Source organism: Uloborus diversus, unplaced genomic scaffold (assembly GCF_026930045.1).
Source record: "Uloborus diversus isolate 005 unplaced genomic scaffold, Udiv.v.3.1 scaffold_13, whole genome shotgun sequence".
NCBI lineage: Eukaryota > Metazoa > Arthropoda > Arachnida > Araneae > Uloboridae > Uloborus > Uloborus diversus.
This window is the reverse complement of record NW_026557987.1, coordinates 6,158,785-6,186,109: the sequence shown is the minus strand read 5'-3', so window position 1 is coordinate 6,186,109 and position 27,325 is coordinate 6,158,785. Positions and strand designations below refer to the sequence as shown.

At 31.2% G+C, this 27,325-nt stretch overlaps 1 protein-coding gene across 1 annotated transcript; it reads left to right on the top strand.

Annotated features, from left to right (window-relative positions):
• Window positions 1–678: 678 nt before the first annotated feature.
• LOC129232675 (26S proteasome regulatory subunit 4) lies at window positions 679–20,734 on the top strand (the record flags this gene model as incomplete). The annotated part of the gene is given in 7 exon segments (XM_054866808.1): window positions 679–807; window positions 6,454–6,550; window positions 8,022–8,110; window positions 12,143–12,243; window positions 12,954–13,050; window positions 17,507–17,716; window positions 20,526–20,734. Coding segments are annotated over 7 exon segments (858 nt in total), but the record flags the coding sequence as incomplete, so codon positions are not given.
• Between the last annotated feature and the right edge of the window lie 6,591 nt (window positions 20,735–27,325).

Below are 27,325 nucleotides of genomic sequence, written 5' to 3'. Positions count from 1 at the left end.
ATTACAGGTTTAAACTATTGACGCTACGAAAGCAAGTTCAAAAACTACGATTTTCTGTTTTTTTTAAATTTATATTCCCAAGAATGAAAAAAAAAATCGTAAACTACACGATAACTAAAGCAGTAAGTTCAAAAATTCAAACTTCTGCACGTGTGCGGCCGGTTTAGTTTTCATGCAGTTTATAGGTTCTTTGGCAATAAAGCAGAAAAACTGCCAAGAATATTATGAAGGATGTAAAAGCACTTGGCCATTCCTTATTTCATCTTTAAAGACGCGTTATGTGAGATGTACTATTTGCAATAACGATTTTTCAGTTGAACATGGTGGTCGTGATGATTGCCGCAAGCATGTTACTTCAAAAAGACATGCCGACTGGATGAAAGTTGCAGCTAATAATCCTGAATTTATTTAAAATATTCAGCATAAAATCATTTATTAATTATTAATATTTTCTGTATCATATTCGAAATTCATTGGGTAGCATTATTTTTTTTCATTATACTGTTGACAATTTGTCACTGTTTGATATTGAAGCAGCCCCCCCCCCCCCCCCCACGCCGCAAAATGCAGCTACGATTTTGGATTTTCAAAGGTTGGCAGCTCTGAGTACAGATATGAGCCTGGTAGAACAGAATTTATTCTCTAACATGATAAAGGATGTGTTAAATATTTTCCCAGGTGCATGCTGTGGTGGGAGTGTTGTCTGATGATACGGATCCCATGGTGACGGTGATGAAGCTGGAGAAAGCTCCCCAAGAAACCTATGCAGACATCGGGGGTCTAGACCAACAAATCCAAGAGATCAAAGTAAGACGGCTCTTTTGATATGATTGTTGAATTTTATTTCCTTTATTGTACACGTTTTTGCAACAAGGGCGGATCCAGAAATTCTTCAAGGAATGGGCGGTTATTTTTTACTTGACCTCTTACTACGTATCTGATTTACACCTGCTGAAAAGAGGGTGCCAGAGACATCATTTTTATTTAAAACAACTAAAATATAGAGATTTAGCCAAGTTTTCTGTTGATAGAGATTTTCTAAAATTTCGTTATAGAAATTCAATTTCATTATATTTCCGGCGGAATTTTTCTCTTAACATCATCGAAAGTCGTCTAAAACTGCGTTTTTGGAACTTCAGTTTCAAAAAGTTTCCGAGAGGAAGATTTGAACCCAATTATTTGATTAACGTCGTATCAAAGATGACCTACACTTTCGTTTTAGAACCTTAATTCGAAAAAAATGTGGGGTTAAGGTATCTCAAGGGGGGGGGGCGATCGCCTCCATCGCCCCTCCCTTGTATCCGTCCTTGTTTTACAATATATGGATGCTTCACTTGCCAAATCAATTAACTCCATAAAACAAAAAGTTGAGAGAAGTTAAGACCCTGTGTTACATTTTCTTCCATCGCAGGAATCAGAAATGTACTGAACCAAAAGTTTAATATAAATTCACATTCTAAGCATTGATTAAGCACTATTTAAGCGGAAATAAGGATTTTTTTTAAAGAGGAATTAATCGATTTGGTAACTGAGGCATCCATATGATAGTACTGTGAGTTTCGTTAAAAAACCTTAAGAAACCCTTAATTTCATCTAGCAAAATTAAGGTCCTTAAAAAAAACCCGTAAAAAGTCCTTAATTTTTAAAAAAATGTATCAAGTTTGGTCCCCTTTTTATTATTTTTTCTTTTTTTACCCTTCAAATCGTTTTTTCTCCGCTATATGCCGAAAACGTATGTTTTGGAGACATGCCAACAACGCCAAACACGTGCTTCACCGAAAATTGCTTGCCTTGTTTGAGATTTCAATCTTTTTGCATCCTGCAAATATTTCAATCTTTTTAAATATTGGAAGGTTTTTTTACCATATGCTACTTTATACCTGTTTATTTTTTTTCATTATTTCAATAATATTTTTATTTATTAAATTTATTTTAGAAAAAATGCAAAAGACTATCGAAAAAATGTGGTCCAATTCCCAGTCTCGATTGTATTTGAACTTGTGTGTTTGGTTACTGTGTTTATGTATTTAAGGAAACTTTTAAAATATTTATAGTAAATATCTAATGGTTTAGATTTAGTTTTACAAATTGTAAATTTTTTTGGAATTTATGACTACATGGAGCAATTTCAGTATATATTTTTTTAAATCCTGAAATGGTATTATGAAGTTTTTTAAACCATATTATTAGTTTTAGTGCAAGAAAAAGGATAATGAGTTTTATATATATATAAAAAACTCATTATCCTTTTTCTGGATCATGGAGCAATTTCAGTATATATATTTTTAAATCCTGAAATGGTATTATGAAGTTTTTTAAACCATATTATTAGTTTTAGTGCAAGAAAAAGGATAATGAGTTTTATATATATATATATATATATATATATATATATATATATATATATATATAAAAACTCATTATCCTTTTTCTTGCACTAAAACTAATAATATGGTTTAAAAAACTTCATAATACCATTTCAGGATTTAAAAATATATATACTGAAATTGCTCCATGATCCAGAAAAAGGATAATGAGTTTTTTATATATATATAAAACTCATTATCCTTTTTCTTGCACTAAAACTAATAATATGGTTTAAAAAACTTCATAATACCATTTCAGGATTTAAAAATATATATACTGAAATTGCTCCATGATCCAGAAAAAGGATAATGAGTTTTTTATATATATATAAAACTCATTATCCTTTTTCTTGCACTAAAACTAATAATATGGTTTAAAAAACTTCATAATACCATTTCAGGATTTAAAAAAATATATACTGAAATTGCTCCATGTAGTCATAAATTCCAAAAAAATTATATATATATATATATATATATATATATATATATATATATATATATATATATATATATATATATATATATATATATATATATATTATAACTTTTTTTTTCAATTCTTGCTGTTAAATGTATGTTCTACCACATAAGGGAAACGTAGACTTTTTATGCTGTAAACTTTTACTTTACAAACAAACCTAATTTTAAAATTTACTTCCTCATTTTAAATACCTTAAATTCAAATGTTTTTTGTTAAAAAAAGATATTTTTCCCTGAAGAAATATAAAAAATATTGATATTATTGAGTGATACAGCCAAGGTTGAACTCTGGCTCCATCAACCCCTTTATTTGAGGACTCAGGAGTTAGAAATTGCTTCCTCTCTTTCAAAATTTAAATTTATATAGAAATAAACTTGCGAGAAATAGTACACTATAGCAAATTTGTTCAAAATGGGATTTTAGTAACAATAACAGATCAAAAGCAATAATAACAAAACAATAGTTTAAATATCTTGAAGAATAGAAAATAATGCTTTAATATACAAATAATTTTCTAAAGCTATCCTCATTTTACTGATCTTTTTTATAACTGAAATTTGAGAAATAAATACTATGTTTTGAGAACAATGTGTGCCATGTATTGTATTAATTACTACCCAATCATTTCAAGCATAATTAATAGGGAAAAACTTTCATATTATCTTCGAAACTGGTTAATTGGCTGTTTTTTTTTTTTTTTTTTTTGAATTTTGGAAAGTCATGGACTCTATGGGCTATTTTGATCTCATCCCTTTTCTGCTTGATTCAAAAATTCTTTTTTTTTTTGGGAGGGGGGAATTCCTCCTTTTTGCTCTTTGATCACTCTCATACCTGTGATGTGTGAAATTTTAAAATTTTATTCACTGATAATGGGACATCACAGTCAATTAGGCTTCTCCCTGCTTTTTGGAATCAATGTTATGCATTTGTGCATGTGTATGTATAATATGTATCAAGTACTTTGCTCCCCCCCCCCCCCAAACAAAAAAAAAACCTATCTAATCATTTTCCCGATGAGTCCTTAAAATATTTTGAGAGTCATTAAAAAGTCCTTCATTTTTACTTTTAAAAATGAGTATGAACCCTGTTTTAGTGCTATAAAAATCATTCTAATGATTCATGATTTATTTTTCTTTATTGACCAAATACTTCTAAATTAAATATATATTTCACAGGGTTACACCTGAAAAGTCATGGGAAATCATGGATTTCAGCTCAGATCGAATTTGGTTCTGTCAACAAAAAAGGTTCAAAAATCATGGGAATTGGCAATTGGTCATGGATTTTGAGTTCTAAAACATCATGCTGTACAACATTTTACGGATTAGGTTTAAAATTGATGCAGTTAGCTGTTTTTTATGCTTTTGCCCGGATTTTTAACTCATATCAAAATGTGATTACATTCGCTTTTATAAAACTCCCTGATTTTTGTTTACTATGCAATTCAATTGCTTGGACATTAATAAATTTCACCTTGTACTTCATATTGTATAATTGAAAGGTTACTTGCCACGCCCACTTGAAAATGTTAATCCATTTGCATCCAAGTCAATTCAAGCCAAAATCACTTGTAAAAGTGATTACTTAGTGCTTATATTTATAAAGAAAAAAAAAGTAATAAGTGGCAATTATTACTCATTAGAATGGCAACAAAATATGAAAATAATGGAATCCTTCCATTATTTTCATATTTTTTTTCCTTTTTTTTCAGTTATGAAATGTTGTGACTAACGTAAATTATATTTCTTTCATTACTTTTATGCAGTCTTTCTTACAGTTTTGGCAATTATATTATGCCTAAAATTAGTAATGAATATTATATTATTCATTACTAATTTTAGATCAAACGACTGCAAGACTGTTTGAGATTTCAACCTTTTTTCATTCTGCTAACATTTTAATCATTTGAAAGGAGGAAAGTTATTTTGATATATTCAGGCTTAGGATGATTAATTTTATCATTGATTCTTAAAATTTATTTATGTATTGTTAATTTGATTTTAGTGGTACAAATTATTGGTAGCTGCGTATTGTTTTAAAAAATTGCAAGCTTTTAAAATAATAAGCATTTAATTGCTTACTTCTTTTATTTGTTTTTAAAATGAAATATTTATTTAAAAGAACTCTCTAAATCAAAAAAAAAAAAAAAAAAGAGAAATTACTTTAAAAACTACCTTAGATTCCCTCTTTCCTAGTAAATTTAATACATTATCATCGACAAAAATTTGACAATTCTTTTACTCTCGGAATTCATTTTTGAGTAAAAAAAATTTTTTTTCAATATTTTTAATAAAGAATATTGTGTGTCACATCAGATTTTTCTGAGATAAAAACGTAGTGTACAATTGAATTTTTCTTCATCTTACTTTTTTTTTAGAAAAAAAATACGCCGATTTTTTTTCCCTCAAAAATATTTGTTTTTTTCACAAAATAGGGACCCAAAAAATAAAACCTGGATCGACACCTGTGTTTATATTACATAATAGCGTATAAAAGTCACGGCTTCTGATGTCGAGGTATTCAGAATATGATTATAAAACACCCCGTTTCACCTAGACTATGTTGCGTCCAATCAAATTATGTCTCCTTGAGATCCGTGTTGGGCATTAATAAATTATTTTTTCAATTGCCTTGTTAATTTATTGAAAATAATTGCAATTAAATTAATTGCAATTAAACTATTAATTGCACTTTGCAATTAATTTAATTAGATTAATGTACGTCAATCATTTCTCACAATTAAAGTAACTGCAATTAATTTTTTCAATTGTTTTATGAAACAATTAATACTAACAATTCACTTTATGTATCAATAGGTACAGCGCAGGGTAAAGAGTCAAAAGTATTATTCAATTTCGTATTTTTTTCCACACGTAAATGTTTGTGTTTTCATTAAATGTTTTAAGTTTGTGTAAATCATTGTTTTAGTTTAACCTATAATAGGGGAGGTGAGAAAGACGGACATAACAAGGGTCGTGAGGTCTCAGAGACCGCTCTGTTAAAAAAAAAAAATTAATGCACATAATTAAGATACATTTCTGAAATTTCTCTCAGATGTTATTTAGACTTTCATTAGCTAAAAAAAAGGGGAAAAAGTGTTTTGAATTTTTAATTGAAATATACCTTTTCTGAGGAAATTTTGCTGGAGCCATAAGTTTTTTTGAGAAAAGTCATATGCTGCACTTGCAGTAAATAATTTATTGCTTGTAAGAAAGTTATTGTTGAGCATTGATCTTTTATTAGTTGTTAACATGTGTATTTAAATAGATAATAGTATGGTACCCGTCCAGTGTCAACGTCCCAGTTAGACCAGTCGCCTGTACTATGTATTATACAAAACCAGTAATTTTTTTAAGAATTAGTTTTAATTAAAATTTACAAAACAATTGACAATTGTAGCAAACTACAATTAATCGTTAACTAATAAACTGCAATTAACAATTAGTTAATCATTAATTGTAATGTTCCACAATTACAATTGATCAATTGTTAGTTGTGGTTACGTTTACCAATTAATCAATTGTTAATCTTTAATTCATGCAATTAAAATATGCCCAACTCTGCTTGTGATGATTGTATTTAAATTTTTAAAATGTTTTGTAGGAATCTGTGGAGCTGCCCCTGACCCACCCGGAATATTACGAAGAAATGGGCATTAAGCCCCCCAAAGGTGTCATCTTGTATGGTCCCCCCGGAACAGGTAATGGACTCGTTCTTATGATCTTAGATTGTCTTTTAATGCATAGATTATTTTAGTTTTTTCTTCAGTGTTGGCCATTTAATCTTATCTGAATATCATGAAGTATTTATAAATTTTAAGAATTTATGGAATATTTAGAGAACTTATCGTTTTAAAAGTAAGCTAAATGGATTCATTTATTGTATGAAATATATTATGTTCATAAATGTAAAGTAATTAAGATCTACCAACTTTTGAACATTTAAAAAAAAAAATAAAAAATGATTTAAATTTTAAAAATAACTCAAATTCTTGTCCAATTTACATTATCACTTTTGCTGTAGTTTCCCTGATCCTAGAAAAGTTATCCTAATACAACAAAAGTGAATTAATCCTCCCTGAAAGGTCTATTGAGGATTATTGACATTGAAGGGAAAGATAATTTAATCTTATTGTCATTTTGTATCTTAGTTTTATGCAGCATTGCTCGATTGCGCATTAGTTTATTAATTAGTTTATTTTTTAATGAAAAGTTTCAACATTTGCTATTTCAGCAAGCAACTTATATCAGTGTGATTAGTTTTCTGTTCTGGATATTTTACATTCTTAATTTTTAAAGTCTGTCGCTAAAGATAGGTACAAGTTGAAAAAGAACTAAAAATTGTACCCCCCCCCCCCACCCCCAAGGCTTAATTTCCACTCCGGGGGAAGAAATCAACACAATTCTTGCACAAAATAATGAATTCAATAATTTTATCAGTGCTCCAATTTATCCAGTATGTTTTAGTTAAAATGTTTTTTTCCCCCTGTTCTCCCACAAAACACTAAATTTAATAATCAAGCTATAAGATGATTTTATTTCCCTGTACTCCAAAGTATTGTTTGAATGAGTATATCAATATTACTAATTAGTAAAAAAATTTAGTGAAACTTTTTATGTATTTTTATTTAATGAGTTTATATATTTGCACCCAGTTATACAAATGCATGTCACTTTTAAATAAAAGGAAAGTAACTTTCTGTTTAAAATCTCACAATTTACCAGAGGAGGGATGGAAATGCAACTTCTATCCAAAAAAATAATCATTAAACCATTTTCAAAAATCTCATTTTATTCAAAATTAGTGGTTGAAAATAATTCAAATATTTTTTGATGTTTTAAATGAAAAAAGCAGTGTGCTTATTTATTTAAGTGAATATTTTAAATCTGCTTTTGTTTCTGTTTAAAAAAATAATAGTATGGAATTGTGCATATAATATTTTTAAGTATTAAATATTTTGTATATTTGAGAATATATCATTTGGGAGGGGGGTGAGCTTTTAAAAACTGGTTATTTTCCACCTTCTAAAAGTGAAGGATGTATTTACTATTTTTGATTTTTTATCATAGCGTTAAAGTTGCTGTTCTTGAAATTGCTGATTCTTTACATTTGATTTTTTTTAAAAAAAGTCTTCTCTTGCTAACAGATTTTCTTTTCTGTCTCTCATGTAGGAAAGACTCTATTGGCTAAAGCCGTTGCAAATCAAACATCCGCTACATTTTTGAGAGTTGTGGGATCTGAATTGATTCAAAAGTATCTTGTGAGTATATGTTGATCATAAATAAAATAATTTTTTTATTGAATTTTTTTAAACCTGTTTTTAAAAATATTTTTATGAATTCTAACTTTCTTAAGCATTTTGTTTTTGAATTACTCAGTCTCACAGTATGAATTTGTTTTTCTTACTGTGACAATACAACCGTCTATGTCAGGGCTGTCCAACTGCGAAGAGCCCACGGGCCCTGGTCACTGATCACCTGGGGGGCTGTAGTTTAAAAAAGTTGAACAACAACCTCTTACCTCGTATACAATAACAATTAATAGTTGAATAATTAATTATAAAACAACGAAACAGAAGGATTATGAAACAATGTGCTTACATTTTGATGGGAAAACTGAGGTCGATCTGCCTTCTTTACAAGAGCAGGAATGTCAACATTGATGTTGTCATTGCCAGCCAAAGAAGGTCTAACAATGAACTGTCTGAACAAGCTCTCAATTTCTTTTTCGAAATCAACAAATGCTGTAGAGTTAATGATTGGGGTCTTTATTTTTAATCAATTGCAGGCAGGCAGGTTTTGCTTGTCTCAAATGTTTCACTTTTTGTTGAACTTTTCAAAACTCAAAAACTCGTTCTCCAAACTGTATGTGTGTGCACCATCATCGTAATCAAGTGTATTTGAATAAGGTAGCGTTGAGCTATCAAAAATATATACATATTAGCTGCGTCGCCCGGCTTTGCACGGTCCACCTCGAAAATAAAAGTTATGTCAAGTGACGCGAATTCAACACTCAGGCTTGAACCAAAAAAAAAGTTAGTGAAATTTTGCGACAGGTTGCGGAAAACCCCCTAAACGTAAACATTTTAAATCCTCTGATTACAGGAAAAGCCTCAAAACAAAAACAAGTATTTTACCCGTTCATATTCGAGAAAAAAAATGGCAACAGATCTTTCATCTCAATGATTTTCTTCACCGCTGTACATTTTAATATAAGCGTTGTTGCGGAAAGTTGAAATGAAGCACTGAAAAATAATTTGAATGGAGGAAAGCCTTCGAAAAATAGGGATTTTGTGTCGAAATCCAAGCTTCATAATTAATAGTTTTTAATTGATATCTCTGCTAATTATTATCAGAGGATTATGTTAAATAGCCAAACATAAAGAGGGGAAGTTTACGAATCCACCGATACCTGGTTCGATCGTCAGTTCACTGTCGTTCGGGAGAAGAAGCTTGGACGTACATAGATTTGCACAGTTTTTAATTATATAAGAGATAAAATTGAGAAGTGCATCAAAATTAAGTTCCATAATTTAAATCAGGGCTGTCCAACTGCAAAGAGTCCACGGGCCAGAATTCCAGTCACTGATCACCTGGCGGGCCGCAGTTTGAAAAAGTTGAACAATAACCTCTTACCTCTTATACAATAACAATAAATAGTTGAATTATTAATTATAAAACAATGAAACAGAAGGATTATAAAACAATTTGCTTACATTTTAATGGGAAAACTTTTCGCAACCAGTCGGATAAATATCATCAACGGAAAAGAGCGGAGACTTGACGAGAGCAAGCTCTCAATTTCTTTTTCAAAATCAACAAATGCCGTAGAGTCAGTGGGGGGGGGGGGGTCTTTATTTTTTAATCAATTGCAAGCAGGTTTTACTTATCTGAAATATTTCTCTCTTCCCTCCCTGTCTCCCTCCGCCAATGCAAGGCAATACTATTTCTAGGAATTCGTTTGAACACCAGCGTGCAGGGTAGGACTGCTTGAACTTGACCTGTAGATGTCCTGTACCTTTTCCTCCCAATACATTGAAAGGAGTAAAACAGCGATCAAGAGAAAATTTCAAGGACCCCGGCTTGACCAAGAATAGTAGTCTTGAATGCTTCTTGATACCACGAAAAAAGTCAAAAAAAGAAATATGCCAAATAAGAAGTTGGCGGGCCTCACAATATGTGTTGGCGGGCCGCCAGTTGGGGCAAGCCCTGGTCTATGTAAATTACTTATAATTACAATTTTTTCTTTTTTTTTTACTCTGTCATAAAAAATACTTGAACCTCTGTTATTAAGACACAAATTGCAAAAATGTGTTGATTTTCTATAAGTTTTTAAAATGTGACAAGAATTTTTCAGACACCCTGTATATTGAAATATTACTTTTGGTTTATGTTTTTAAGTTTCACAAGATTTGGTTTTACAGTACTTTTTCTAACATAAATTCTAAGATAAGGGCCCTAGTGAAAAATACTAGATAAACCTCTGATTTAAATTTTACTATGATCTTTCACTTTTTCTAATATTAACCGTAATACAAGGATCAATATTAAATGAGAAGTTCAGGACATGTTGAACTGCTGACTGCAATTTCAAGTGTAACAGGAAAAAAAAAAGATGTTTGAGAAACTTAAAGAAACTGAATCTTTTTATAATCTTAGAGACTTTAAAAAAATAGAATTGGCTGTTTGGCTTTGCATAATTTTTGTTGAAAGACAATAATTTAAGATCTTCATCATTTTCCAATCTGTTTCAGTATTTTGTTGGTAGAATATTCTACACAAGGATACATAAAAATAACCACAGCTGTATTTTATATGAATCACATAAGAAACTACAATCATGTAGTTATTGAAAGACAAGAAAAATATGCATAGAAAAAAATAAACTTTGAAAATTGAGCATTTGGTTGCATTGCAGGAAAATTGAGCGTTTGGTGTTCGCAGAAAAACTTTGGCTCTGCAGAAATTTTTCTTAAACTACTTACGTTTAATTTTAAAAAAAGAAAGTTTTTTTTTAAATCCCACATTTTATTTCCGTTTCTTCCAAATCTTGTGCAAATTAATGATTTCTTCTTGAAATCTTGATCGTTGTACGCTAATTACTTAAAAGACAAAGGAGTAAACGGTTACAAATGGAGACTGCTTCTACTATGACTGTACTGTATGGATTTTTATTTTACACAGCGTGAATCCCGTAAGAGAAAAATTCAAGTTATGTAAAGTAAACAACTTTATAGATTACGGAACAGTCTCTGTTGGTGAATCCTGTAGTGAATTGAGTTTCAATGCATTGGCGTTGAGAGAAAGGAAAAAAATGCACAGATAATCCACGGCAGCGTATAATCCTCACCTCATTGTATTTCAACTTTTTCCACAGATAATATGCAGGGAAATATGGTATTTATTTTTACTTGATTTTTTAAACAAATAACTAGATTTTGTCAAATTGTTTACAAAATCAAATATGTTCATAAAATTTGATATAGGGGGAATTAGGTAATATACAGTCGGACCCCGATTTAACGAACCTCTATTTAACGAATTTTTTCTCTATCCCCGACTCAAATGAAGACAAAAACCCCTATTTACCGAACAATAAACCCCAACTTAACGAATTATTTTAACAGCCCCCCCAAAAAAATGTTAATTTGAGCTAAGAAATATTGGATTGTTTTCCAAATGTTATATCCATATTGTCTGAAATAGAAAAAGACTTTTCTTTTTGACAGGCAAGAGGGCAACCAACAAATATTGATTTTGATGCAGAAAGCGATAATGAAACATTCAATTAAAACTTGCTTTTTCAAATGCTTTACATGGCCCGTAAACTGTAAAAATATATCTCATGCAGCAGGCTGCAAATGACACAGTATTTTTTTCTCTCCATCAAGTTGAAAGAGAACTATGTCGAGTCGGGTATCAAGGAAATTGTCAAACATCAATTGCTCAGTACAGTAGTTTAAAATTTCAAATTAACTAGTGTGTAATAAGTCGTGAAATGCTGAATAAAAAGTACACTTTCTAATTATGGATATTTTTGCGCAGTTGCTTATTAGGGGTCTTAGATAAGGTAAGTGCAGTTTTTTTTTAAATCATTTTTTTCACACCCTGATTTTACGAATAACCCTGATTTAAAGTATAAAAGTTTCGGTCCTGATGAATTCGTTAAATCGGGGTCTGACTGTAGTTATTTGCAGAAAAATTTCCAGTTAGGATTTGTGTTCGCAGAAAGTTTTTCATTTTATTAAAGTCTGCTTCCCCGTTTCTATATTTTTGTAAATGTTTTCCTCCAGGGTGACGGCCCGAAACTTGTGAGAGAGTTGTTCCGTGTCGCTGAAGAACACGCTCCTTCCATTGTATTCATCGATGAAATTGATGCCGTCGGAACAAAGAGGTAATTGTTGCAATGTTTTTCCAAATGCTATTTGAGATGGATGAAAATCCTCTGGGAGTCCTCAAAAACGGTCTCAATATCTTGCTTTTGAAAAATTTCCAAAACTGAGATAGTGCTCTTTTGAAAATGACCATGCCATGTTTGATATTTCAACCTTTTTGCATCTTGTAAAGTTTTTAATTATTTTCAAATTTGGAAGTTATTTTTGCACCTTAGTTTTGCTTAATTTGTTCTTTATTTTAACAGTATCAAAGAAGTTGGTTAATTTGCTTTGAACTATCTTAATTGTCTTACTCTTCTGTCATTGTTTTCTGAAGGATACTCGTGCCCCAAAAAATACCGCCATTTGTATCCCTGGCTTGGAAAAAGTTAGCTTTTCTGCATATTAAAAGCCATTAAGTTTGTTGAGGAAGGTTTCGATAAAAATTCTTCATATTTGTCATTATCGTAATCACTTTCATTATTTTTTTTTTCACCTGCTTGACTTGAGTTTAAGCAACAATATCTTCGGAAATGATAACAATGGCAACAACCAAATTATATAATTTTCAAATGTTTCACTGGAAAAACTTCAAAAAAAAAAAAAAGCCGTCATCACTTTCTCAGAATTTATAACTCATTCTAACTCCCTCTGTTGAATCTGGATTCATTATGCTGCATTGAATTGTGTTGATTCAAGGAGCTGATTGATTTGTTTTTCTGATCTGTAGGTACGACTCAAACTCGGGAGGCGAGAGAGAAATCCAGAGGACCATGTTGGAACTCCTGAACCAACTGGATGGTTTCGATTCCAGAGGAGACGTGAAGGTAAAGGAAACAATTCTCCTCAGATTTAAAATGAAAATATGTATTTTTAAATATGTTGTCCATAAATGATGTGACACTATTTTTCGAAACAATTTTACCCCCTCCCTCCCCTTTGTCACAAAATATGACATCATTTGTAGACTACCGCTATGTCCTTTCTCCATATTACTTTCGCAGGGCTCTCAACTGATCCCTTTCCTCCCTTCAGGCCCTGTTTTATTCCAAATCAGGTCTCCCTGCCCCCCACTTTTCATTTCCCTTAAAATGTGTGTCATTTTGAATTCTCCCTTTAGCCTCTTATATATTTTTTCATTTTTTTCTGAAAAAGATATGGATGTGTTGCTCACACCCCTACAGCGATTGTAATAGTGTTTCCACTACATCTAAAGCTGAGCAAGACATTTGCTGATAAAAGGACACTTTCTCAAAAGGATTTTGCAGTAAAAAAGTACAAAGTTTTTTAGTATAATCTTCTCACTCTCAAGAGAAATGAACAAGGGGTATGAGAGAGTTATATTTCAAAAGTCATGCTTTAGTATATATTTACTTTTCGAGCAAGAAACTTCCTTTGCATTAAAAAATGCAAAAAAGTGGGCTATGCATATCAAATGTTGCATGAAACGGGGCAGGGCATGGCACTTTCCTAAAAATGTCTGCGGAAAACATTATGTAAACCTTGAATCAGATGGAGGCACAACAGTTCGAGCTCAAAGCTAGTGATGCAACGAATAATAATTTGGCTGAATATTCGGCTATTCAACCGCCAAATAAATAACTGATTTTTGGCTAAAAACAAAGCTTAGGCTGCATTTAAAGCATAATTTTATGTCATTAATTGTTCAATATGCATTATCAAAGATTTCAAAAATGATTTGGAGCAAATGATAAGTTTAAATGTAGCAAAAAATAAGTTTTAATTTTAAAAATATTTCGCCAAAAACTCACTAAAAAGAAGAATGGGTTTCCTTCGCAGCAAGAACACATTTTATTTTCTTAAAAAGTAAATTTTGTACACACCTCCTTTCCATCAAAAGAAAGCCAGCCTTGAGAATTTTTGCAACTTTCAGCCCTTAACTGACCAATGACTGCCAATGAAGCAGTGTATCCCTTTATTTTAACCCTCAAATATTAAAATAAAGGTCCTGATTCGATCGCTATTTTATAGCAATTTCATGTTAAATGAATATTTTCAATGAATAAATTTTTTAAGGCAGAGACCAAAAAATATGGTGCTCAGATGTCTTTAGAGTTGATTGTTTTTTTCCCCTTTTTTTGTACTCTTGTCTCTCTTAATATTTAACTGATGTATTATTTTCAATCATCATTTCTTGATTTTTGGGTGTATCTGTCCCTCCGTTCTATTATTTGCAACTTTGTTTAGTTGAAAAGATTTTGCATTCTTAACAGGAATTAAAATTTTGGGGTTCAGAGCTTTCTGCAAATGTCTTCAAAGTGTAGACGTATCGTTTTTATCATGACTTTTATTTAAGGAACTAAAAATTCTTGTCCTACAGGAAAAAAACTAGTTAAACTATTTTTATTGTATGAAATAGGAATCAATGTAACCGTAACACCAATCAAATAAACATAAGATGTAGATCTGGTTATGATGCGTAATGTTTTTTTAATTTAAAGCATCTGTATTGTTTCAGTGGATGAAAAAAAAATTCTGTTGTAAAAAATCTGCAAATCTGCCTTGTATGCAAATGCAATTTCTAGTTTCAGCTTGCATCAAACGATGCTTTCCACACTGAAAATTTCTCTTTCCCTAAAAATGTTCATTTTTGCGTGCTATAAATGCAAAAGAAAATGGATATATATTCTTTGAAGAATAATGAATAAAAGTTGGAGAGAATGTGTAGGGGATTGGGGGCAAAGTGAAATAGTTCAGATGACTTGCTTTTGAACTGGAACAAATTGGAAATTTCTTTTGAAAATGACAGTACATGAAGGAAGAACAATGTCTCTTTTATAAAACTTGCATTGAAACATTATTTTGGGTTTTTTAAAAAAAGTGAAAAAAATAATTATATTTTTCTATCGGGCATAGGGGAAAAATTAAATATTTTTGTAATGAAATATTTTCTAATTTGCTAATTGGAAATATTTTTGTTCAAACAGCTATGTAAATGAAAGAATGAATTAATTAATAAATCAATATTGAAACAATAAATGAAGAAATCAATTATTTTAACTAATTAATATATGATGATAAAAGTACTTTAATAATTGAATAATTAAAGAAAGTGAACTATTTCACTTCGCCGTGCATGCACTTGACTCTTTGTGCATAACATTTAGAATACGAATAAGCGTAATAATAACTAAACAAATACTGCACCAAATATTAGTAAGTCTCGATTGATTTTCGAAATGTTAAAAACCAGAACTTTACCGTTTTATAATAGCAAAAATATTTTTTGACTATCTACAAAATATAATTTTACAATTTTTAAAAATGGCTTGTATTTTCATATTCTTTGATTTTCAGTGGTCACTTTATCTTGACTGAATGGACTACATATGAGACAGTGACAAGCAAAGGGATGTAAGTGGTAAAATATAAAAAAATTGGAGATAACCAGTACAAATGGTAGGCGAACCTCTCCTCTGTCTAGGGGCAAGAGATGGTACTAGTGGTCCTGGTTGGTGCTGCTGTACAGCACGATTCGGAAAAAAAAATCAATGAAATCCTACCTAGGAAGTTATCCTTTGTTTCTCACTGCCTCATATGTGAAATCAAATTTTCATTTTTTTATACTCGGATATGTGTGTACAGGCATCCCTCGTATAACATGGTTAATTCGTTCTGTGTAGTATCGAAACCGTGCTATACGAGACTTTAAATAACATTTTTACTTATTTTTAATACTAACTATGCATGTGCATGAGAAAAAACAGGTTAAGATGTATCGTGTTGTATCGAAACCGTGTTCCGAGTTGTATGGAAATTGTGTTTCGTGTTATATCGAAACAGTGTTATATGAGACTTAGAAAAAATGTAAATCAAGGGATGTCTGCTGTGTTATATCGAAAACCAAGTTTCATAAAACCAAAGTAAAAACTTATTAGAGTCATCAACCGTTAACCCTTTCCGGCGCGGTGGTCACAAAAAAGAACACCAATTTTAAAAATTTCTTTAAAAAAAAGTTTTATCTTTAAAACTCAAAAAATCGCTGCATTAGTTGCTTTTATTTCTCTTTAATGCACACAGATGGCAGTACTATTAAATATGACTCTTTTTGTTGGTTTAATTTCTTGTTTAAAATACCTCGATTTTCAAGCTCAAATACAATTTTTTTTTTTTTCAAGATTTTAAAATTTACACCATAAACTAAATTAGTCAACCATTTTCCCTCAGGAATCCTGAGCTAATCAATCATAATTTTGCAAAAGATTCGAGTTCATTTTTGAATGCATAAACAAAGTTTCTTTCCAGGTGTCCCCAAATGTGGACACCGCCCTTCTAGAGCACTGATCTCACTGTTGTGGGTGAAAGATGTAATTTGATACATTTCAGAAAAGGGGACCAAAAGAATAGTTTACAATGGGCTTTTGTTTATTTATTTTGGATTCTTGACCCAGAACAGGTGAATTTGTAGGCCCATGACTGCACATATTTGAGATCTGCTTTCCTACCAGACAGTTGTATACTTTTTTTTTATTCTCAGCTTTGATATTATTTTTTCTGTAAATGGTATTATACAGTTGTATTTGTTCATTTAATATTTTATAGCACGAAAGGAATGCACATAAAGCAAGGACAATATGCCAAAAATATTTTTAACATTTAAAGTTGCTTATTTAGATCATTTTATATAATCTATATGAACTTTCTTGAATTTTACTTCATCTTTATCTTGGAATTTTTGTAGTAAAAATATTGGATTTTGTGTTCTAAATATTCTTCATGGCATAAAATTATTGAAATAATTAGTAAAAAAGCTTAAGAGCTTAAAATATTTGAAATTACTCCAATTTTCATAAGAGGTAAACATAACCACTTCAGAAAACAATTTCTGCTCTAGGAGGGCGGTGGTCACAAACGGGGACACCACCCCCAGCTGGAGGGGGTGAATTAAAACAAAATTTTGACTGCAAAATCTATGTCCAGATAATCAATTTATCCCGTCCATTGTGTTTATTTATTATATTTCTAAAATTTTAATGACCCGCGCCTGTAAGGGTTAACAGAATGTATTAAGCAAAAATGAAATTCCATCTTTTTTAAACATAACTCCTGTGTTATATCAAAACCTTGTAGTATTAAATTCATGTTTTGTACGGTGTCATATCGAAGCCGTGTTATAATAATCACAAATTTGGTACCGTGTTGTAGAAGTACCATGCTATACAAGGTACGCCTGTATTTGATTTGTTAAAAATGGATTGTTCGTTTTGATGCCTGGAAATATAACTTTGCCTGAATATAAATTCTTGCTCCCGGATCTTCCAGGTGGTGATGGCCACGAACCGGATCGAGACCCTGGATCCTGCCCTGATCCGCCCCGGTCGAATCGACCGAAAGATCGAGTTCCCTCTGCCCGACGAGAAGACCAAGAGGCGCATCTTTCTCATCCACACGGCCAGGATGACCTTGGCAGAGGACGTCAACATAGACGACCTCGTCATGGCCAAGGACGACCTCTCGGGGGCTGACATCAAGGTCGGTTGATGTTTATTTCCTTGAAATGCCTATTTGGCTGTGGTGGTATTCAGGGCCGCCCATATAGGGGGGCAAGTGCGGGCTCCAGCCCCCCCCCCTCCCCCCTTCTTAGAAATTGGAACTTCCTTGCTTTTAGTACTTTTTTCTTTGCAAAAATTTAAAAACATTTCTACTCCAGCCATTAATGAATAATTTATTTAAAATGTCAACAGAGTGTCTGCGCATATGGAAAGTCATGGATTTTGACTATGATCGAAAATGGTCGTGGAAAGTCATGATTTTCAGCAAAAAATGCTCAAAAGTCATGGAAACTGACATCTGGTCATGGATTTTGGGTTCAAGAACATGCATATTTATCGAATTCTACAAATTAGGTGCAAAATTTACGCATCATAGCCGTTTCTTACGCTTTTGCCTGTCGGTCCTGATTTTTCACACATTTCGAAATCCGATTGCATCCGCTTCTATAATTCTAGCTTGTTTCTCTTTACTATGTTTTTCTTACGTTTGGACGTTTATAATTTTGTATTTAACATTATTTTTAACCTCCTTATATGTCTAATTGTGTAGCCTGGGGCTTGTATATTTCTAATTTTTCTGCTCTCCTTCGACTCAAACATTTAAAGTCATTTGCATCCAAGTTGATTCAAGAGACTCATAAAAATATTCTAAAATTTTCAGCAGTGTCTTAAGTCAATGAACATTTTAGAAAATAATATTGGTCTAAAGAATTAATTAAGGATATTTAGGACATCGATAAAATACAGAAATCTAAATTTTCAATCTGGAATTTTTTCAATATTTGTAGCCTATCCTAAAACTTTGGCGATAGTATATCTGGTAATGTCTGATAAGTTAATTATTAATTTTTCTGATTATGGACTTGTTTTATTTATTGTAAACATAATGTTAGTATTTACTAAATTATTCTAGTCTATTTTTTAGAGAACTACTAGCTTTAAAAAAATAATAAATTTTAGATTCATTGTTTATAAAATAACATATTTGAAAAAATGCAGAAGGAAAAGCAATCAATGCTTCGCTGTTCATCAGTTGTTTACATATTATTGCTGCATGTTTGAAACTTCTTTTATTTAGAAAAATCATTTTGCAACTAAAATTTTTTTCAGTACTTTTAGTGATTGAAAAATTATTGTGTATCACATCAGATTTTTCTGAGAAAAATTTGATTTCATGTAAATTCTTACCTTTATAAAAATTTTGTATGATTTTTCAGAATCCAAAAAATATTTACAGAAATTTTAGATTTAAAAATATATGGTCTTGGTAGCAAAATAATTAAGTTGAAACTCTAATTATTTCATTTGTATCACTAGTCCTTGTTGCATAAATTGTTTTATAGTTATAAGTAGCTGAGCTAGTTACATTTATCTTAAATGTGAATTTTTATAAACATATGTCCAAAACATAGATCAGATGGTTGCAATTTAATTTCCACAAAACACAAATGTAGGTATTCTTGTGAAAAATTAATGTTTTCTCTGGAAAAATTGCATTTCGTGAGTCATGGAAAGTTACGAGCAGAAGTCATGGAAAGTCATGGATTTCAAAACTTGAAATGTAGCAAATACCCCCCTGTGATAAACTTTAATAACTCTAATATCCACTGAAATTGGTTTCTATGGGGAAAATATCCTGCTAAACCATATGGAAAATATCTGAGCGCCCCCCCCCCCCCCCGTTAAAATTTTGCTTTCGGGCGCCCATGGTGGTATTCATTGGTTCACCAGTGTTGGAAGTTTTTTTCCACTCAGCAACACTCAGCAAAAATAACTTTTTTGCCGAAGTGGCAGAAATAAAATTTCGACTGACAACTTACAGGCAGCTTTTCATATTTATTTTTTCCAGCAAGTTAATAAATTACATGGAATATACTTTGATAAAATTTTAATTTTGGTTTGTTTTCAAGTTTCAAATACATGTAGTATTTAATTTTTATTAAAAGTTAAATATTTTGAAAATTTTTATTTTTTGAATTTTTAGACATGGAAACAAAATTTACAATTTGTACTTAAGACAGGTTGATAATTGTTAACTTACAATGTAAAGGTGCTTGATTGTCTTAAGGAATTAGAAATATGCAGGTAACTTTTCTGTGTTTGATTACTTCACTCAGACATTAGTTCTCTGGTAAAAATAAAAGGTATTCTAGTGATGAAAAAGGTATCAGTATTTCTCAGTATTATTTGGCTACTTCTATCAAAATTAAACATTTTTTTAAATCTTAACGAAATCATGAAAAAAGTCCAAATGAAAACTGGATATGTATAGGGAACATACACACACATATGTATACATACACATATATTCTTTGTTTTATTTATGTAGATTTTTCTATGATGGGTAATATCAGGATATTAATATGCTTTTGCTATTATCCTCGTTAGCTAATGCTGCTAATACCAAAATAAAGATAATTTTTTTCGCATCTGATAGAATGTGTTTGGAAGTTCCATGTTTCGTAGAATTCGAATTATAACGTTTTTTGAAAGCAGATTTCAATAACGGCTAAGCCATTATTCATGCGATTGATCACCGAATTCATTGTTGGCCGACAAGGAAATAAAACGTAATGATTTGAAATTTTTATCTGTTGCCAGTTTCTATTTAATAACGAATAAAGTACTTGACATTGATTTTTAATAATATAAGGATTTTCAATTTTCCCTCTTGATTCTACAGTTGCGACTCAGTCGGGGGGTTTTAAAAATTTTTAATTTTATCATTGCTTGTGAAAAGATCGTTTGCATCCGACTGTTGCTCATGTGTGTGTGTCTGTCTTCCGCAGGCCATCTGCACAGAGGCTGGCCTGATGGCTCTGCGCGAGAGGAGGATGAAGGTCACCAACGAAGACTTCCGGAAGTCCAAGGAGAACGTCCTCTATCGCAAGAAGGAGGGCACGCCCGAGGGACTCTATTTATAGTTTTTTCAACATTTCATGGACTTTCTGTTTATTTTGTCTCTTTTTAAGTGTTATGGAAATAAAAAAATTTTGTAAAGAAAGAGAGAATTTTGTTCTAATACTGGTTACATGTGTTCAATTAATTGGACAAAACCAGTAAAGACTTTTGATCAGTGAACTTGAGGTGCCCTTTAGGGCGGTTAAAAAAAACTTCTTTCCAACTAGAGTCAGGGTGTCCGTGCATATTGTTAGATTTTTAATTTAAACTTTCACAAAAAGTGAAAGAATCCCTTAATTTGAAAAAAAAAAAAAAAAAATCATTAAAAATACGTTTTTGCATCATGCAGAATCAATCCTTTTTCGATGTAAACATTGCATCACGTTGTGACGTCATTCGTGCGATCGGTCGCAATAACTCAGTCAAATGAATGAACTTTTGGGTGAACCGAGTCACCAGTTCATTGTATCTTATAACCGCGAGTTTATTTTTTTGATTGAGTTACTTTTTGATTGGCAACATATCTTTAACTTTCTTTCATTGGCAACATATCTTGTGTTTTGCATATTCTTAATTTGAAAGCCATGTGAAGACTTTAAATACTTCGAGCGATTTTTTTCGCTCTCTCTCTCTCACCTCACACAGCCGCAATGTGTTGCACGTAGTAATTCATCGTGATTTCGTGATGTCTGCCAGTGCTCTTTACTCCTGGCAGGGCGTTATACGACGTGATGTCAATTTTAAAGTTATAAAACGCCTTTAGGCCTATTTTTGTGTGTTACGGTAATGCCTTATATTCCTCGGAATCAGCATGTTCGTAAACTTAATGTTTCGTTGCATTATAGCGACTAATATTTGTTTATTTTTCTAAATGTTTTTTTAAATATCAATGAAGATGTTCGTCAACTTCAGAAATCTTTTGAAGATAATAAATACAAATTTTCCTTGAGGAAAAATGCTTCACGTGTTTTTCTTTTTCTCCAACTTCAGGCTGTGGACATTTTTTTTGCAAGTTCACTTCTACTAGCGGTGTAGTATGTCTAATTTCACTATATATAATGCTCACACATATGGAAAGTCAGGGAAAGTCACGGATTTTGAACATGATCGAAATTGTTCATGGAAAGTCATGGATTTCAGTGTAAAATGTCCAAAAGTCATGGAAACTGACTGTCGGTCATGGATTTCGTGCTCAGGACTATCGTATGTTTTCAATATCGTAAGTTTTCCCATTCCGGAGACTGGGATTTTTTTTTCGTATCATAGCTTTTCTACAATGTTTAAAAAAACACATAAACAGTAGAAATAGCAGTTTGAAGTTTCTATATTTAATGGTAAGCTTGCTTTTGTACATTACAATTGAATAATTATACCGATCGTATTCAGATTTGTTACTAACTTATCTTTTGCCATGATGACTCTGGAATTGAGTATTTTGAAGGGTTTTTTTTCTGTTTAATGTATGAATGCATTTACTAAATTTGTATTTTACAATTTCACACTGCGCTTTGGGGAGATAATGGGTTATTTTAGATTTTGAATGTTCTTAAATTCTCGTACTTATTTTTTGTCTCAATAAATTGTTGAAGCATTTATTTTTCATATACATATTTAGTTGAATATTTATATTTATGCGCAATTTTGATGTCATTGTCAAATGAAGTAACTTGCATAAGTCATGGAAAGTCATGGATTTGAAGAAAGTGAGTCATGGAAAACTACGGGCAGAAGTCATGGATTTCAAAACTCAAAAAGTAGCAGATACCCTGTCGAGTCCAGGACAGTCCCTATTTTTTTTTTTTTTTACAATTGCTAATAGATACAGGGCTTCCAAATTGTCCGCTTTTCCCGCCTAAGTCCGTTTTTTAGAGTAAAGTTTGCTTTAGATTGCTTTTTAGCATTTTGGCCCGATTAGTCCGCTTTTATACTGATTTTACTTAAAAACCGGATTTTTAAAAGTTTTCGTTATGTTAAAAGATACTGTACACTTGCTGTTTTGCCCAAACACGTGGCCGCGGCGCCTTTTTTCTATTGAATCTGACTTTCCCATATTCAGATTGACGTCGTTACTCCTCCTTCAACCGATGGAATCTAGCAAACGGAGAGGTTTAAAGGAGGAGTCATGACCAGTGGCGTAGCTAGACCCGACTTTCGGGGGGGGTTACTTCTTTTATCTCTCTCTCTCTCTCTCTATATATATATATAATATATATATATACATTATATATATATATATATATATATATATATATATATATATATATATATATATGTGTGTGTGTGTGTATAATCGCTTGGAATTTTTTCCTTTTCTTCTTTTTTTTTTCTCTTCTCTTCTTTTTTTCTTTTTTTTTGAGACTAACTTTTCGGGGGGGGGGGGGGTTGTCCCCAAAACCCCCCCCCCCTTAGCTACGCCCCTGGTCATGACGTCAAACAGGGGTAGAAGTATTCCTATATTTTCAAAAAAAAGGCATCAAAAGTGTCCTATATTTCCTATATTTTTAGCAATTGTCTTATATTTCCTATATTCTCAGTTTCTTGTATACACTTTTATAAAATGACCATGGAAAAACCTTTAGGTCACTTGATTCACACTTTCTTTCAAAACGTGACAACAAATAACTCAAGATTGCTTAAAAACGAGATGTTTGTGTATAATTTTTTTTTTTTTTTTTGGAATCTCTAGCATAACCTGTCTGTTTTAATTTTGTTTTAGGTGTCAAGTATTTTTGACAATGTTTAAAATTGTTTTAAGAGAAAGCTTCAATGATCCATATTTTATAACAAGTTCTCCTAACTATTGATGAAGTACTTTGTCACTGAATCGGTACGAATACCAAAATGTGGGGAAGATTCATTCGATATAAATGTACGAAAAAAAAAGCCCATTTGAAATGCTTAAATTTAGGTAACTATGCAGAAAAAAAAATTATGAATGAACTCGCCCTTGATTCGAAATTTGAATTTCTTGCAAAAGTTAGTTTACAATATTGTAAAGCTATATTTTTAGCAGAATTCGTTATTGAAAAATAAACTTTTCGAAAATTAAAAAAAGAAGTTGCATCCTCTTATTAGAAAGAAATGTTTCAAAGCTACGTCACCATCTGAAAAATATCTAGGCAATATTTTGCCCTAAGTACTAACCAAAAATTATCTAGGCAAACTAACAGATGGAGTCAAATCGTTACGTACATTAATGTTAAAAATTTTTGAGGAATGGAGATTTGATGGTACTTGGAAATCAATTATTCATTTTGGAAAAATGTTTTTGAAATGATAGTCAGCTTTCTAAAAACAAACACTTAGAATTTTTAGCGGTGAAAGTCATTTTAGTCATTTTGGCTTTTTCTCGGTTTGTATCATCTGTTGAAAGACGTTTTTCTCCAAAACAAAAAGATACTGACATAAGAAAGATCCTCTTAACCATTGACGCTATAATGAGTTTTTTAAGGTTAATTAAGATGCTGAGATTGGGAAAACATTACCAAGAAAATTTGTTTTATCACAACTTATTCTCTAAATACGAAATTCAAAAAGTAATGGAAAAATCATATAAAGACGCATGACAGTCAGAGGCAAAAGAAGTTGGGGGTACCTTCAATAAAAGAAAAAACAGTGAAACTTAAAAGAAAAAATTGATTCTGCTCTGTATGATTCATGATTCATGTAGCAGTCAAGGGTTGAAAATGGCTTTGATATATATATATATATATATATATATATATATATATATATATATATATATATATATATAAATTTTGTTTAAAAATATTTTTACATAAGTAAACAGTTTTTTCATAAGTTATTCTTTCAGGAACTCGGGGAAACGCATTCTAGGTATGTTATAATTTTCATTTTAGTTTTTTTTTTTTTTTAACTGTATGCAGTATGATTAATTGAAATCATTCATAATAATTACTGCGAGAATAACTAGATAATATAAACTATGTATTGTTTACTTTTTCAAACAAAATTATTCATAAAATGTGTCCTGTATTTTTCCTATATTTTTCATGGAAAATGTCCTATATGTTACAAGTTAACCGCTTCTACCCCTGCGTCAAATCCAAGCAGGGTGATACCGATATTTCTCCAGGGTTCATACGCCCTTGAAAAACCTTGAAAAGTGCTTGAATTTTTTTTTTCTTTTTCTAGTGCTTGACAACCTTGAAAAAGTTTTAAAACCTTGAAAAAAGCGTGAAAGTTTAGTGCTTGAAATTGGTAGAAAATCATTGGATTGTGCTTAAATATTTTTCAAGAATATTTCATCAGTGCAAGTTTCTTAACTTTTGTTCGATATGCTGCATCGCGAAAAATTGCTTTCTGTGCTTCCGAGTTCAATCTTTTTGCATCTTGCTAATATTTTGATATTTTTGGCAATCGGAAGTTATTTTGACATACCCCACCATAGATTAACTTATTTTATGTTTAATTTCAATTGCTAACTTTTTTTTTGGTGGGGGGGGAACCATGGCAACATCAAACTTACTCGGACTTCGCCGAAAATTGCTAGTTGTTTTTGAGATTTCAATCTCTTTGCATCTTGTAAATATTTTGATATTTTTGGCAATCGGAAGTTATTTTGACATACCCCACCATAGATTAACTTATTTTATGTTTAATTTCAATTGCTAACATTTTTTTGGGGGGGGGGGAACCATGGCAAGGATCAAACTTACTCGGACTTCGCCGAAAATTGCTAGTTGTTTTTGAGATTTCAGTCTCTTTGCATCTTGTAAATATTTTGATATTTTTTGGCAATCGGAAGTTATTTTGACATACCCCACCATAGATTAAGTTATTTTATGTTTTATTTCAATTGCTAGCAATTTTTTTTTTTTTTTTTTTTTTTTTTTTTTTTTTTTCGGAACATCAAACTTTACTCGGACTTCGCCGAAAATTGCTTGTCATGTTTGAGCTTTCAACCTTTTTGTATATTGTTAACATTTTGATATTTTTGGCAATTAGAAGTTATTTCGACATACGCTACTATTAAATTAGCTGATTTTTTGTTTCATTTTAATAGGTAACAAACTTTCTTATTTTTGCAACCACGGCAGCGTTGCACTTCCTCGAACTTCGCGAAAAATTGCTTGTTGTGTTTCAGATTTCAATCTTTTTGCATCTTGTAAATATTTTGTTATTTTTGGCAATCGGAAGTTCTTTTGACATACACCACCCTAAATGAGCTTATTTTATGTTTAATTTTAATAAATAATATTTTTATTTTTGGAACTATTGTAACATTGCACTTGCTCGGACTTCGCGGAAAAGTACTTGTTGTTTGAGCTTTCAATCTTTTTGCATCTTGTAAATATTTTGATATTTTTGGCAATCGGAAGTTATTTCGACATACGCTACTGTGGTTAAGCTTATTTTTTGTTTCATTTTCATCGATAATAAACTTTCTTATTTTTGAAACCATGGCAACATTGCACTTTCTGGAACTTCGCGAAAAATTGCTTCTTGTGTTTGAGATTTCAATCTTTTTGCATCTTGTAAATATTTCGATATTTTGGACACTTGAAGGATATTTTCACATATTCTATTTTCAACTAGCATATTTTATGTTTAATTTTAGTTATGCTTAGTCAAATAATAAATAAATTTATTTTTCAAAAACATGCCAACAGCGAACGTACTTCACGAAAATTCGATTCGAGATTTCAATCTTTTGCATCTTGGAGGTTTTTTAATATTTTTTGGGAAATGAAAGCTATTTTGGCATGTACTACCACTCATTATATTTTTTAATGTTTTTAAAAACTGAATTGTTTTTGTTTCTTTTTATCCTTATTTATTATCAAAAATACTCATAATGAGTACTTTCAATTTGAAAATATAGCTTTACGAATCTGAACTTGCACATTTGTTGATTACATTAAGTTATTCAGTAAATCAGGCTCAAATTTAAATTCAGTGTACTATTTATCACTCAAGCAGCATTTGCATATTTTTGGGTGTGGTGACTTCAATGAGATATTCTCTTTCTTAATAATTTTTATATATATACTGCCGTGGGTAGGTAAACGACAATAACTGCAGATTTTTCGATTTTCATTTTTTGCATTTTTGAAATCTATATTGATATAGTTTTATGGTACAAACATGTTTATTTGGTTGCCGCAGAAAAAAAAAAGCATTTTTTTACCAGTGGTAATTAGCAGTAACTGCTTTTTTCGCAACATTTTGCGGGAAGTCGGCAGTCTGTACTTCTGCTCTTTACCTGCCCACGGCAGAACGAAAACTTTCTCCCGTGGGCAGGCAAACGGCAGTAACTGCAAATTTTTTGATTTTCATTTATTTGCATCTTTGAAATTTTTTGCCCATAACCGTTCTGCCGTGGGATGATAAACGGCAGTAACTGCGAAATTTTCCATTTTTATCTTTTTTTTTTTTTTTTTTGCATTTTTGAAATCTATATTACTTCAGTTTTATGCTGCAAACATGTTTATTTGCTTGCCGCTAAATAAGAGCATTTTTTAAATCAGTGTTGATTAGCAGTAATTGATATTATCGCTACATTGTGCAGGTAATCAGTAGCATGTACAGTCTGAGTAAAAACTTTTAAGTCCAGTGCACTTTTTTGAGAAATTGGACATACCTTAATCTTAGGATCAAAAAGTCATATGAGTGATAATTATTAACCTTAAATACAAGTAAAAAAGACAAAAAAAATTAATTGTAA